This window comes from Squalius cephalus, assembly GCF_949319135.1.
Source record: "Squalius cephalus genome assembly, chromosome: 4".
Taxonomy (NCBI): Eukaryota; Metazoa; Chordata; class Actinopteri; order Cypriniformes; family Leuciscidae; genus Squalius; species Squalius cephalus.
The window spans coordinates 15,513,328-15,528,240 of record NC_137125.1 but is presented as its reverse complement, the minus strand read 5'-3'; the positions used below and the strand labels follow the sequence as shown (position 1 = coordinate 15,528,240).

The window sequence follows — 14,913 nt, the reverse complement described above, 5'->3', positions numbered from 1 at the left end:
TTATTTCCTTATCACTTCTCGTGTGTGTTTGGTTGTGAAACGTAGTTTGTGGAAAAGACACAAGTTGTCGGCGATTCTTTCTTTTGTAAAGTCATGCAGTGGGAAACCTCCTGTCGCCGATCAATCGTGCAGTGTGAACACAGCAGCAACTGAATGCTGCCCCAGATAGTCGTGCAGTGTGAAAAGAATAGTGACCTGACTACTTTGAAAATTGTGCAGTGTGAACTCGCCATTACTGAAAAAGGTGTGACTGCAGAGAATGGGGTATGCAGAAGGATGTCACGCCAAGGGGGTACGCCACTCTAAAAAGTTTGAGGACTTTGCCTCAGAGCATACGTTAACTGAATTAATTGAGAATCTCACCTGAAAATCTGATAACAAATAAACTCCCAAAATACATTAAAGTAAGTGGCTGGCGAAGTGTGAGAAGAATAGAGTCAATTTTATAGTTACCTACACAATGTCTAAACACGTCATCAATTTATAATTTAAAGGATTGTTATTGCCGCTTCCATAAACATCAGTATGTATTTTACGAACTATAAATGTTGTTTTGGTAGTACTTATGTGTATTTTAATGTCTGAAACCTAAAATAAAGCTTGTGTGGTTGAAAACACTGAATAGTTGTCATGACACAATGCTGAGCGTGTCTGTCTCTGGCTCAGCGCCAGCCAACGCGCGAACACAGTTTTGAATTTAGAAGTTGATGATCACGCAATTTGAACATTAAGCACACCAGTGTGAACAGTCGTACGCGTCACAGGGTTAACTAGCAATCACATGCAATGATGATGTTTCTTACGTCCGTTTCGGAGAACCAGAGGGCATATATTTCAACCGACAGCTGAGGCATTAAGTGGCACTGAAATCTGCATTTTGATTCAGTCCGGTTACATACCGGTTATTTAGATACCGGTTCTATATCGGTGCCCTGTTTCAGTACCCAACCCTAGAAGAGACGAGGTATTTTTTTATATAACTCTGATTTTGTTTGGCTGAAAGAAGAAATTCATGTACACCTAGGATGGCTTGTGGGTGAGTAAATTATGGGATAATTAAAATTTTTGGGTGAACTATCCCTTTAAAGAGTAACTACTATGGCCTTTTTTTTTTTACAAGATGTAAGTCTCAGTTGTCCCCAGAATGTGTATGTGAAGCTTCAGCTCAAAATATGCCACAAATCACTTATTATACCATGTTCTAAATGCACTTTTTGTGCTTGAGTGTTTCTTTAAATCAAAAATAACCTGCTGCTTCCCACCCCCCTTTCCAGAAAAGGAAAAAAATATATAATTTCTTGTTTTCTTGTTGATTGTGTGAAATTCGGCATTAAAGAATGATATTGTTTATTATTTTCCACTGATGTATCATTAATGTTGTCAGTGTTTCTAAAGGGCTTAAAATCATGATTAAATTGTAGGAGAACATCGAGTCTCTACGAGGAGAGAGAGGTGGGAGATGTTGTTCAGAACCAAAGAGCAACAATACAAGAGCCCAGCTGTGTGTCTATGATGAGTGATAAATCCATGAAACTCCCTGTCACCTTCAGTGATGGAAAAGAGATCTTCAACCCCAGGTAAGACAATAACCAGTACTGTACTCAAGCTTCAGATACGCCGGTAACAACAAACAAATCATCTGTCTGTTTTTGATTATCATCTCTATCGTGCTCATGCTCACATGACTTTTTGTGCTTGAGTGTTTCTTTAAATTAAAAATAACCTGCTGCTTCTCACCCCCCTTTCCAGAAAAGGGAAAAATATATATTTTCTTTTTTTCTTGTTGATTGTGTGAAATTCGGCATTAACCCTCTGAGGTCTGAGCTGTTTTCTGGGCCCTGGAGGTGTTCTGACATGCTCTGACATTTCTGGTTATTTCTGTTACTTGTGACATTTTCATGGCTAAAGTCTAATTACACTGTATTCAGCACAAACTCTGCTACAATAATATATCAACAGCATGTATGTAAAAGTTTGTAGTTTTGAGATAATGACATTTATGCGTAGTTTGTGAAAATACAAAAAAAAATTCTCACTGAAATAAGGCCATGAAACCCCTACTGATTATTTCTTCACAAGACTTTTGAAAATTGTATGACGTAGCCTAGAATATTTGCTGCAAAACTATGTGAAAATCACCCTGACTGCTCATTCAGAGAAGACAATATATTGATTTAAAAATTTTACGACGTGTTTTGTGTGAATAAGCCTTATGCGAGAGCTCATTAATATGTATGGCTTTTCTCACCTGAGAAAGACAAAGAACCTCCCCTAACGGCCCTATTAGGAGCTATCAGGCCCCTATCATTCTGAGCAACCTTGCACAATACTGTAAATGAGGAGATTTTGATGAAAGAATGGCTTTTAAATCGTTTGGATTTATTTACACAACATAATCCAAATAGACACAACAAATGGCAAAAAAGCACTTATTGAAAGACAGAGACCTTTGTGCCATTCCTAAAAACATTGTACCTTTCATTTCCAAGGTGTTTGATTTTCACTTTACCATGTTCATGTTCCAGAGACTCATGTGAATGTTGAAGTCGGCAGGACTCAGTGGCATCTGGGCCCTGAAAAAAAAGTGAACATACTGATATCAAGAGAAAGGCCTGCACGATTTTGGAAATAAATATTAGATTTTTCTGGTTAAAATTGCTTTTTAAAATTCACAAAATACACACACACACACACACACACACACACAAATGTTTCCAACAATATATAAAATAATGAACACCAGGTTTGTTGTGCCTTGTAGGCATAGACTATGCGCAGTGCTGGGTAAAATAATAATAACAATAGATAGCAGTATAAATCTTCCAAAATATTTCAGTAACAACCAAGCTAGAGAAAAATATATTGATTATCATGTTACTTCAAATGTTTCCATTCGTTATGATGATATGAAATGAGATAATAGTAAAAACATGAAGCCATTTGGTGTGTTTTGCTTTTCAAATTTTCAAATGATACATTCAAACGCGATCGCACTGCAAAATCTGATACATTCAAACGCGATCGCGCTCAAATATAAAACATTATGGTTACCATATACATATCTACGTTTGACCAGATATCCACAAACACAGTAGGCCTAACAGTAAACACGGGTCTAAATATTATAATATTCCCCATATATCTAGCAACAGTTCAACTGCAATGTGACATTTATGCAACAATAACAAACATGTAAGAATTTCTTACCTTAAATGTTTCTTGTCTTCAAATTGCGTTCTTCTTCTTCTGAGGTAGCCTAAATCCAATGTAAGCTCAGGCGCGTCTTTCAAACTCGACGAAAAGTGAAGTGAAGTGTTTTGGTGTTTTGTTGTTGAGGTAACGAGCGCGTTCGCGTTCCATGTGGAGATTTGCATGTGAATATCTTTTGCGCGAGTGGGCGTGGCCAAATTAACTGTAATGAGCAAGCGTTTGAGAAGCTGGACATCTTGTTGGTTTTATACAAATTACTTAAACAGAAAATATTTGTTTTCGTTTTGAACCCGATCATTTAAAAGTACACACTTAAATGTTTATAAAGGTGTATGGCTCATAAATGTGTGACAAGTATTCGCTGAGCTTTGTTTCAGTTTATAGACGTGCTCAAGAAAAAAAAGTTCACTGCGACGGAGAGGCAGAACGCACACCCTGTTTATTTTCTTTATTTTACAAAAGCACAATGTTTTGATTTGATTGTAAGTGGACACATACAAAAGTAGAAATATCACAGATTCTTTTTTTATATTTCTTTTTTCTGTATGACCATAAATGACGGAGTAATTTAAGTTTATAGTGCTACAATGTGGAGAAAATCCAGCAAAACGCGCCGGCGCGTTTGCCGACCTCAGAGGGTTAAAGAATGATATTATTTATTAGAATTGTTTATTATTTTACTCTGTACTGTACTCTGTACTCCAGCTCCCCCCCGGCCACAGTCAAACAAGGTGTGCCTCAAGGCTCTGTGCTTGGACCCCTCCTTTTCACCATTTACATGTTCCCCCTCGGCCAGATAATACGTCACCATGGTCTCAGTTTCCACTGTTATGCTGATGACACACAACTGTATATCAGCACTAAACCATCCACTGAGCTTCCTCCACTGTCACTTGTTGACTGCCTGAATGAAATAAAAACCTGGATGTCATCTAACCTACTCAAACTAAACAGCAGCAAAACAGAGCTAATGGTAGTGGCTCCCAAGCCGCTGCTCTCGATGGTAGGTGATTTACTACTCAAAGTGGATGGTTGTTCCATCTCTCCATCCCAAGAAGTCCGCAACCTTGGTGTCATTCTGGACTCCACCCTTTCCTTCCAGTCACATGTCAAATTCATTGCCAAATCTGCCTTTTACCACCTTAAAAATATCTCCAGACTTCGACCTTCTCTCTCAGACTCTGTGGCAGAGTCACTCATTCATGCCTTCATCACTAGTCGTTTGGACTACTGTAATGCTGTCCTGTATGGGGTACCCAGCAAGGTCCTGGACAAGCTACAATATGTCCAGAACTCGGCGGCCAGGGTTCTCACACACACTAGGTCGTGGCAGCACATCACCCCAATCCTCACTCAGCTTCATTGGCTTCCAGTCAAATTTCGCATCACCTACAAAATCCTCCTCTTCACCTATAAATCTCTCCATGCCACTGCCCCCCAGTACCTACTGGATCTTCTCCATCCCTACATCCCCTCACGGAATCTACGGTCCATTGACAAGGGCTTGCTCTCTGTCCCCCACACCAGACTACGGACTTTTGGGGACAGAGCATTCAGCGTCGCAGCCCCTACCCTCTGGAACTCCATCCCCTCTGACATCCGAAATGCCCCTTCTCTGGACATTTTCAAAAAACTTCTAAAAACCCACCTTTTTAAAAAGGCATTTAACCTTGAATGACTCTAACTCTGACTCTGTAAAGCGTCCTTGAGTCTCGTGAAAGGCACTATATAAATATAAGTTATTATTATTATTATTATTATTATTTTCCACTGATGTATCATTAATGTTGTCAGTGTTTCTAAAATGCTTAAAATCATGATTAAATTGTAGGAGAACATCGAGTCTCTACGAGGAGAGAGAGGAGGGAGATGTTGTTCAGAACCAGAGAGCAACATCACCAGAGCCCAGCTGTATGTCTATGAGGAGTGATAAATCCATGAAACTCCCTGTCACCTTCAGTGATGGAAAAGACATCTTCAACCCCAGGTAAGACAATAACCAGTACTGTACTCAAGCTTCAGATGCCGGTAACAACAAACAAATCATCTGTCTGTTTTTGATTATCATCTCTATCGCGCTCATGCTCACATAACATCGCAGTTCTTTTTCATCATTAAAGTTTATTATTTGCATGGGTTTTAAAACCTTGTTGGTTTAAACTTCTGACTTGCAATTTTCTGAGGCGTGTGCACAGAAAGCCAGCTGTCACACTTCTAGTGTTGTGAGCAGTGTTGGGGGGTACGTTATGTACTTTATTCAAGTAATTAGTAAATTAATATACTATTTTTAAATTTACAATAAAATATGTTATATATTTTATATATTTGAAAAGAGTTATTTTGTTTCTTCTCCCATTTATTGACTGACTGGGCCGATATCCTATCAGTCAAAAGGGTGCAGAAAAACGTAGGTCTGGCGACAGGTTTGGTAGTAAGTACACACTTTCAAGTTCCTAATGGTGATAGGCATACATTTTTTGAATGCCGTTTAGGCCATCGCTCTACAGGCACCAGGTTGAGCTATGCAGGTCTCCTCCCTGTACAAGAGTTTTTAGTAAGGTTGGACAGTAGACCCTGTTAAAAAGTATTATGGGTGTGTTAGGTAGGGTTTTTATAGAATAGGTAAAAATAGGGCCCTGAAGTTCTCATATATAGGTAGGCTATGCATACCCTTCCCATAGGCCTCCTCTTATTTAGAGACGTCAGGTTTACATAGTGGGTAGTGCCAATCTGTGGTAGTGAACAGGTTGGCTTTATTATATGGAAAATTTCTTGTGAGGCCAGCGTTCATCCGAGCATCAAACAGACATTTCTGTGTGAGATGGCTTCCTCCCTATCGGAGTTATTCTACTAAGGCCATCGCTCTGTCAAGCTCCAGATAGAACTACAAAATCAAGCGTTGGCCCTTGTCGGGCCACCTTGATAGTCACCTTATACTACAGCAGTAGTTCTCTCACTTTAGAGAGTCATTTTGAGATTATAGCTTTGAACTTCCGACAAGGCCCGCCTTTTGCATTAGGTGAAAAATGCTTGTGGTGTTACAGGGTAGATAGCAGCATAGGTAGCAGGCTATCTTCAAAAAGCCTCCCATGCAGATATCTCATGGGCGTTGACAGGCCTTTCTCTCTAGAAAGTAAGAAGCAGTATACTCAGGCCTCCACCCTTTACAGCATCGAGTATAGTAGCTGGTATATTCAGCAAGTTGAAAAATAATTTTTCCTCTGAGCCCCTTGAATGAAAGAATCAAGGTTGAATGCCGTTGGCCAGTTACTGAGGCCTCCATTTCCTTGGGTTTGGTGGAGAATATAAAATCTGTCTTGTAAAAAATACAAGACAATAGGCCTTGACCCTGATACATTCCTCTGGGTCATGCTGATAGGGTCATTAATTAGAGTACTTTGCTAACCATAGCTTGTATGTTATCATCCTTCACCACCCAGACTCAGGTAGAGACAGATTAGTTACTCCCTGCCAGTTAGGATGTTTGAGTATGCTCCCTTAGAGCCAAAGCACTGCCCGGGCTGACGCCTGTGGCATTCAAAGCTGTAGGCCTTACAGTAGGCCTCCTCGATAGTCCGGTAGCATAAGATTGTACTCCCCTTGCTTTAAAGGGTCGATAGCACTTCTGCTGAGTACACTGCCTCTTGGCAATGTAAACTCTAGAGATCCCCTTATTAGGGTACCCTTTTTAGAGTGCCCAGCCTTCACAGGCACTGTGTAGATCCAGGATCGAGTAGAGTTACTCCCCTCGTTTGCAAGGGTTAGAAAGCGCTGCTGAGATCTGTTCTCCAGGATGCCCGTCTCTATGGTCCGGTCTGTGAGAGATTACTGCCACTATCTGCAGTCCTCCCTATCAGATGTCTCCAAAAGTGAGGCATTTAATGTTAGAGACTCTGTTGTAGAAGCTGTAGGCCTTACAGTAGGCCTCCTCTATAGTCCGGTAGCGTAAAATTGTACTCCCCTTGCTTTAATCTTCTGAGGTTTGAGGTGTTTTCTGGGCCCTGGAGGTGTTCTGACATGCTTTGACATTTGTGCTTATTTCTGTTACTTGTGAAATTTTCATGGCTAAAGTCTGATTACACTGTATTCATCACAAACTCTGCAAAAATACAAAAATATGTTAGCAGCATGTATGTAAAAGTTTGTAGTTTTGAGATAATGACGTTTATGCGTGGTTTGTGAAAAAATACAAATAAATTGTCACTGAAATAAGGTCATGAAACCCATACTGATTATTTCTTCACAAGACTTTTGAAAATTGTATCATGTAGACTAGAATATTTGCTTCAAAATTATGTGAAAATCATCCTGCGTACTGATTCAGATAAAATGATATATTGATTTAAAATTTGTAAGACATGTTTTGTGTAAGAAAGCTTGATGAGAGAAAGCTTGATGTGAATCATCATGAATATTGATGTGTTTCACACCTGAGAAAAACAAAGACCCTCCCTTATTGGCCCTATCAGGTGGAATAGGGCCAATAGAGAAAATATAGGGCTGCACGATTTTGGGAATACATTTTAGATTTTTCTGGTTAAAATTGCTATTTAAAAATTACAATATATATATATATATATATATATATATATATATATATATATATATATATATATCAAATGCAGCACTAAGATCAAGTAACACTAATAGAGACATACAACCATGATCGGATGATAAGAGCAAATCATTTGTAACTCTAATGAGAGCTGTCTCAGTACTATGATAAGGTATACATCCTGACTGGAAATCCTTGCAGTTACAATTTCTCTCCAAAAAGGAACATAGTTGTTAGGATTCTGCTTTTCCTAGTATTTTTGACAAAAAGGGTAGATTTGAGATCGGCCTGTAATTGACTAATTCTCTAGGATCAAGTTGTGTTTTTTTAAATAAGAGGTTTAATTATAGCCAGCTTAAAAGTTTTCGGTACATATCCTAGAGACAAAGATGAATTAATGATATTAAGAAGAGGATCTATGAGCTCTGGAAGCATTTCTTTCAGTAGCTTAGTCGGTATAGGGTCTAACATACGTGTTGCTGATTTAGATGATTTTATGAGTTTAATGAATGGATTTTTTCCTCAGGGACACTACAATGCACTGCAATACTGTAGTAGTTGGTTGCATAGTTATAATTTTCTCTCTAATATTATCAATCTTGTAAGTAAAGAAGTTCATAAAGTCATTACTGCTATGCTCTTTGGAAACTTCTGAAGTAGAAGCTTTATTTCTTGTTAATTTAGACACTGTGTCAAATAAATACCTTGGGTTGTGTTTGTTTTCTTCTAAGAGAGTCGAAAAATAAGAAGATCTAGCAATTTTTAAGGCTTTTCTGTATGCAATCATGCTCTCTCTTTCCACGAAATTCGAAAAACGTCTAGTTTTGTTTTCTTCCAGTTGTATATAATAATAGATTATGATGGAATTTCAATATATGACATATATATACATACATATATATATTTGGGACCAGCATTGGAAGCGGGAGTGCTGGTGGATCAGCTACATCTGCTCAGTTTTGACTGAGAACAGCATGACTGTGTTGGTCCACTAGCTAGACCAGCATTATGACAGCTCTAACCAGCCTCGACCAACATGAAATTCATGCTGGATTTTTCAGCAGGGTTGTGTCTCAGTTGGTTTTGAGAGTGACACACATGGCTTTAATCGAAGATTTTGTTGCTTGTGCACTCATTCATTCATTGTGTTTTTCTTCTTGTTTCTGCTGTGTGGATAGAGATGATCAGGCTGGAGAACTGCAGGATTCTCACCTACCAGTATATGATGAACAACAGAAAGTCAAAGACCAACACAAAACCAGCATGAAGAAAAAGTATGAGGGGTTATTTGAGGGAATCAAACTACAAGAGAATCAAACTCTCCTAAACAGGATCTACACACAGCTGTACATCATAGAAGGAGAGAGTGAAGGGGTGAATGAAGAACATGAGGTTTTACATATGGAGAGAACTCCCAGAACACAACACTCACAAGACACTCCAATCAACTGCAATGAGATCTTTAAACCATTGCCTGAACCAGGATGTGAAGAGAAAAAGCAAATCAAGACTGTTCTTACTAAAGGCATCGCTGGAATTGGAAAAACTGTCTCTGTGCAGAAGTTCGTTTTGGACTGGGCCGAGGGAAATGCCAATCAGGATGTAGATTTCATATTTGTGCTTCCATTTCGAGAGCTGAACTTGATTAAAGATCATCAGTACAGTTTTCACAGACTTCTGCTGGACTTTCATCCTGAACTTCAAGATATTGACTCAAAAATGTATGAGGAGCGCAAAGTTGTGTTCATCTTTGATGGTCTGGATGAAAGCAGAATTACACTAATGTTTTCAGACAGTGAGAAAGTTTCTGATGTAAATGAGTCTTCATCCGTGGGTGTGTTGATGTCAAAGCTCATGAAAGGAGAACTGCTTCCCTCTGCTCACATCTGGATCACCTCCAGACCAGCAGCAGCCAGTCAGATCCCCCCCAAATACATCAACCGTGTGACAGAAATTCAGGGATTCAGTGACCCTCAGAAGGAGGAATATTTCAGGAAAAAAATTTGTGATGAGCATCAAGCCAGAATCATCTCACACATTCGAAGATCAAGAAGCCTCCACATCATGTGCCACATACCTGTCTTCTGCTGGATCTCAGCCAATGTGCTTCAAAATCTCTTGAAACAAGATGACAAGGCAGAAATCCCTCAAACTCTGACTGAAATGTACATCCACTTCCTGCTCATTCAGATTAACATGAGGAATCAGAAGTATGAAGGGAGAGATCCAAAGAAACTAATGCAGTCCAACAAAGAAGTGATTTTGAAACTTGCTGAACTGGCTTTCAAACAGCTGATGAAGGGCAATGTTATGTTTTATGAGGAGGATCTAAGCGAGTGTGGCATAGACATCAATGATGGATCAGTGTATTATGGGATTTGCACTGAGATCTTTAAGGAGGAATCTGTGATTCATCACAGGAAAGTCTACTGCTTCATACATCGGAGCTTTCAGGAGTTTCTAGCTGCTTTATATGTTTTTTACTCCCATCTGATGAAGAAAATGGAGTCATTGCAGTTTTTTCTGGATAAAAGAAAAGAGAGCTACACGTCTAAGCCAAAGTCTTTGTGTGAGCTTCTAAAATCAGCAGTTACTAAAACTCTTCAGAGTAAAAATGGTTACCTGGATCTTTTTCTGCGGTTCCTGTTGGGCATCACACTGGAGTCTAATCAGAGTCTCATAGAGGATCTACTGACACGTACAGAAAAAAGCTCAGAGACCGTCAGAGAAACCACACAGTACATTAAAGACAAAATAAAGGAAAGTTATGGTCTCTTAGCTGACAGATCCATCAGTCTGTTCCTCTGTCTTCTTGAAGTAAATGATAGGACTCTGTACAGAGAGATTCAGGAGTTTGTAAAATCAGGTGAACATTCAGATAATAAACTCTCCCCTGGTCAATGCTCAGCAATAACCTACATTCTTCAGATGTCAGAGGAAGTGCTGGATGAATTTGATCTCATGAAATACAACACATCAGATATGGGAAGAAGGAGACTGATACCAGCTGTGGTTAACTGCAGAAAAGCTCTGTGAGTATTTATTTATAGACTCATCTTAATATTCAGACTACAGCTAATGCCATGTGACAGAATATTAGTTATGTAATCAATTTTAGTAATTTTTTTTTCACTCCATTGTTATCCTTCGCTACAGACTTGATGGATGTCACCTGTCTGTTCAGTCCTGTGAAAGTTTGTCTTCAGCTCTGCGATCATCAAACTCCTGTCTGACAGAGCTGAACCTGAATAACAATAACCTGCAGGATTCAGGAGTGATGCTTCTCTGTGTTGGACTCAATAGTTCAGACTGTAAACTGAACATACTGAGGTTTGAGTTTTACATTGATTCATTCATCATGTTGAAATATATTAATGAATAGTTCTCTTAGTAGGATGAAAGTAATCTTATTTAAACTGTGATTAACCCTCTGGGGTCTGAGCTGTTTTCTGGGCCCTGGAGGTGTTCTGACATGCTCTGACATTTGTGCTTATTTCTGTTACTTGTGACATTTTCATGGCTAAAGTCTGATTACAGTGTATTCAGCACAAACTCTGCTACAATAATATATCAGCAGCATGTATGTAAAAGTTTGTAGTTTTGAGATAATGACATTTATGCGTGGTTTGTGAAAATACAAAAAAAAAATCTCAGTGAAATAAGGCCATGAAACCCATACTGATTATTTCTTCACAAGACTTTTGAAAATTGTATCACGTAGCCTAGAATATTTGCTCCAAAACTATGTGAAAATCGCCATGACTGCTCATTCAGATAAGACAATATATTGATTTAAAATTTGTACGACGTGTTTTGTGTGAGAAAACTTTACGGGAGGTGTGATCACATCATTAATATGTAAGCTTTTCACACCTGAGAAAGACAAAGACCCTCCCCTAACGGCCCTATTAGGAGCTATCAGGCCCTATCATTCTGAGCAACCTTGCACAAAGAATGAGGAGATTTAAAAAAGAATGGCTTTTTGATTGTTTGGATTTATTTACAACATAACATAATCCAAAGATACACAACAAATGACCAAAAAGCACTCATTGAAACCAATGACCCAAAGACAGAGACCTTTGTGCCATTCCTAAAAACATTGTCCATACCTTTCATTTCCAAGGTGTTTGATTTTCACTTTACCATGTTCATGTACAGAGACTTGTGTGAATGTTGAAGTCAGCAGGACTCAGTGGCATCTGGGCCCTGAAAAAAAAAAAAGTGAACATACTGATATCAAGAGAAAGGCCTGCACGATTTTGGGAATACATTTTAGATTTTTCTGGTTAAAATTGCTTTTTAAAATTCACAGAATACACACACACACACACAAATGTTTCCAACAATAATATAATGAACACCAGGTTTGTTGTGCCTTGTAGGCATAAGCTATGCGCAGTGCTGCATAAAATAATAATAACAATAACCATAGCAGCCTATAAATCTTCCAAAATATTTCAGTAACAACTAAGCTAGAGAAAAATATATTGATTATCATGTTACTTCAAATGTTTCCATTCGTTATGATGATATGAAATGAGATAATAGTAAAAACATGAAGCCGTTTGGTGCGTTTTGCTTTTCGAATGTATCAAATATGATACATTCAAACGCGATCGCGCTCAAATATAAAACATTATGGTTACCATATACATATCTACGTTTGAGCAGATATCCACAAACACAGTAACAGTAAACACGGGTCTAAATATTATAATATTCACCATATATCTAGCAACAGTTCAACTGCAATGTGAAATTTATGCAACAATAACAAACTAATATGTAAGAATTTCTTACCTTACATCTTTCTTGTCTTCAAATCGCATTCTTCTTCTTCTGAGGTAGCCTAAATCCAATGTAAGCTCACGGTGCGCCTTTCAAACTCGACGAAAAGCAGACTTGTGAAGTGTTTTGGTGTTTTGTTTTTGAGGTAATGAGCGCGATCGCGTTCCATGTGGAGATTTGCATGTGAATATCTTTTGCGCAAGTAGGCGTGTTCAAATTAAAAGTAATTAGGAAGCGTTTGAGAAGCTGGACATCTTGTTGGTTTTATACAAATTACTTAAACAGAGAATATTTGTTTTCAGTTTGAATCCGATCATTTAAAAGTACACACTTAAATGTTTATAAAGGTATATGGCTCATAAATGTGTGACAAGTATTCGCTGAGTTTTGTTTCAGTTTATAGACGTGCTCAAGAAAAAAAAGTTCACCGCGACGGAGAGGCAGAACGCACACCCTGTTTATTTTCTTTATTTTACAAAAGCACAATGTTTTGATTTGATTGTAAGTGGACACATACAAAAGTAGAAATATCACAGATTCTTTATTTATATTTCTTTTTTCTGTATGACCATAAATGACGGAGTAATTTAAGTTTATAGTTCTACAATGTGAAGAAAATCCAGCAAAACGCGCGGGCGCGTTTGCCGACCTCAGAGGGTTAATACAGATTTAATATCAGATTTTGTAATTGCCAATTATTGGGTGTACTCACATGTTATAATTACTGATTAATTTGTTTTTCTCCAGATTGACAGGTTGTAGATTGACTGGTGAGTGCTGTGAAAGTTTGTCTTCAGCTCTACAGTCACATCTGAGAGAGCTGGACCTCAGTAACAATTGCCTGCAGGATTCAGGACTGAGGCAGCTCTCTGTTGGTCTGAAGAGTTCATTTTGTCAACTGAACATACTGAGGTTTGTCTTTCACATTTAGTTCTAAATGGGAGATTTTAACAAACAATAGCTTGAGTAAAAAACAAATTCAGTTAAAAAAATAATTGTGACACCCATGGTTGTAGCAGAGGAAGAAGAATCAAACTGAAATGCTATTAATGACATCAATTTGCATCACCCAAAAAAACTACTGCTCCGATAAAATAATAAAGAATATAATTGGATGGGTATACATAAAATATAGTATATTTTATGTATACCCATCCAATTATATACTTTAATATATGTACATAATACAGTTGTATGCAGGCAAGTAATGTTCAACATAAAACTGCCTAGTAGAAAAAATAAGAAAAAAGAAATGCACTACAAGCAACACACAAAATGTTGGATTTTTGTTCTGATCAGTTGGTGAGTTCACACTTGTTTCCCCACATCTTCTGTGCTTGTTTACATGTGCCATGTACATGTGTCCCACCTGTTCTTCAGTGATTTTTGCATATTGAATATGCACTGCATTCCAAACTAAATAAATTATTCCCATGTAAGGCAATTGGAAGGGAAAATAAATCTCTTAAAGGTTATTTGCCAGATTTACTAACAGTTTGGACCAGAGCAAACCCTCTTTTGCCCTTTAAAAAAGTACTCAGGATTTACCTTAACCCATTACGATCTGACATGGTGTCATACAGGTTTCAGAGATGGTCACTTCTGGGCAGATTTCCCATAGCTTCAGCTACTGATGCAGCATTTCGTCCCCTCATATCTGCAAACTGCTTCCAAAACTTCCCTGTAGTGCTGCAAACTGTAGTTCGCTGTACATACATTACATTTTTAAATAAAATGAAATGTGTTAGGTTTTCAAAAGCTCATTGTTAAAAAATTGTTGCAAAGCTGCTTTGAATTGCGACAGTTAATTACAAAACAATCAGCAGTGAACTGTACATTTACAGACTGAAATGATCAGGGACCCTGTACAAAATGATTGTCATCCTTTCCCCAGAGGCAGGGGTGGTATAATGATTTCATCAGGTAAATTTGTCCAGAAAAACTTAAAACAACAAAACAACGCCAAATTGGCTGTGCCACTGGACCCAATTCCCAGAAAGGGCATGTATTGTGACTGATAGGCTAGAATGGCATGCTGCAAGTCCTCCTATATAGTGCAGCCCTAAGGAGTCTAGCACCGCTGAAGGAAGTTGCCAACCCTAATGCACTGGATCATAGGGGAACTTATGGTCACCAGACTACCCTCCTTTACTTGAACCAAAGCCTCCCACCACTCCATTACCTTAACTAAGCTCTTTCTCACCTCAAGGAAACCAACTAGTTAGATACTACTCATAATGTCAAGTTATTCAACTTCAGTTCATTTACAGAAAATTTGAAGCAGTTATCTACAGTACAAGCTAATGATGTCTAAATTAATGTTACTAATTTATGCCAAAATAAAAAAGATGTGACAA

At 38.2% G+C, this 14,913-nt stretch overlaps 1 protein-coding gene across 1 annotated transcript in view; it reads left to right on the top strand.

Annotated features, from left to right (window-relative positions):
• The window catches only part of LOC307157315 (NACHT, LRR and PYD domains-containing protein 3-like), a 38,478-nt gene that overhangs the window by 13,999 nt on the left and 9,566 nt on the right, over nt 1–14,913 (top strand). The window contains exons 4-8 of the mRNA XM_079869182.1: nt 1,422–1,577; nt 5,042–5,197; nt 8,944–10,797; nt 10,922–11,095; nt 13,304–13,468. Coding sequence (XP_079725308.1) covers nt 1,422–1,577; nt 5,042–5,197; nt 8,944–10,797; nt 10,922–11,095; nt 13,304–13,468 — 2,505 coding nt within the window. The remainder of the gene's footprint in view (nt 1–1,421; nt 1,578–5,041; nt 5,198–8,943; nt 10,798–10,921; nt 11,096–13,303; nt 13,469–14,913) is intronic.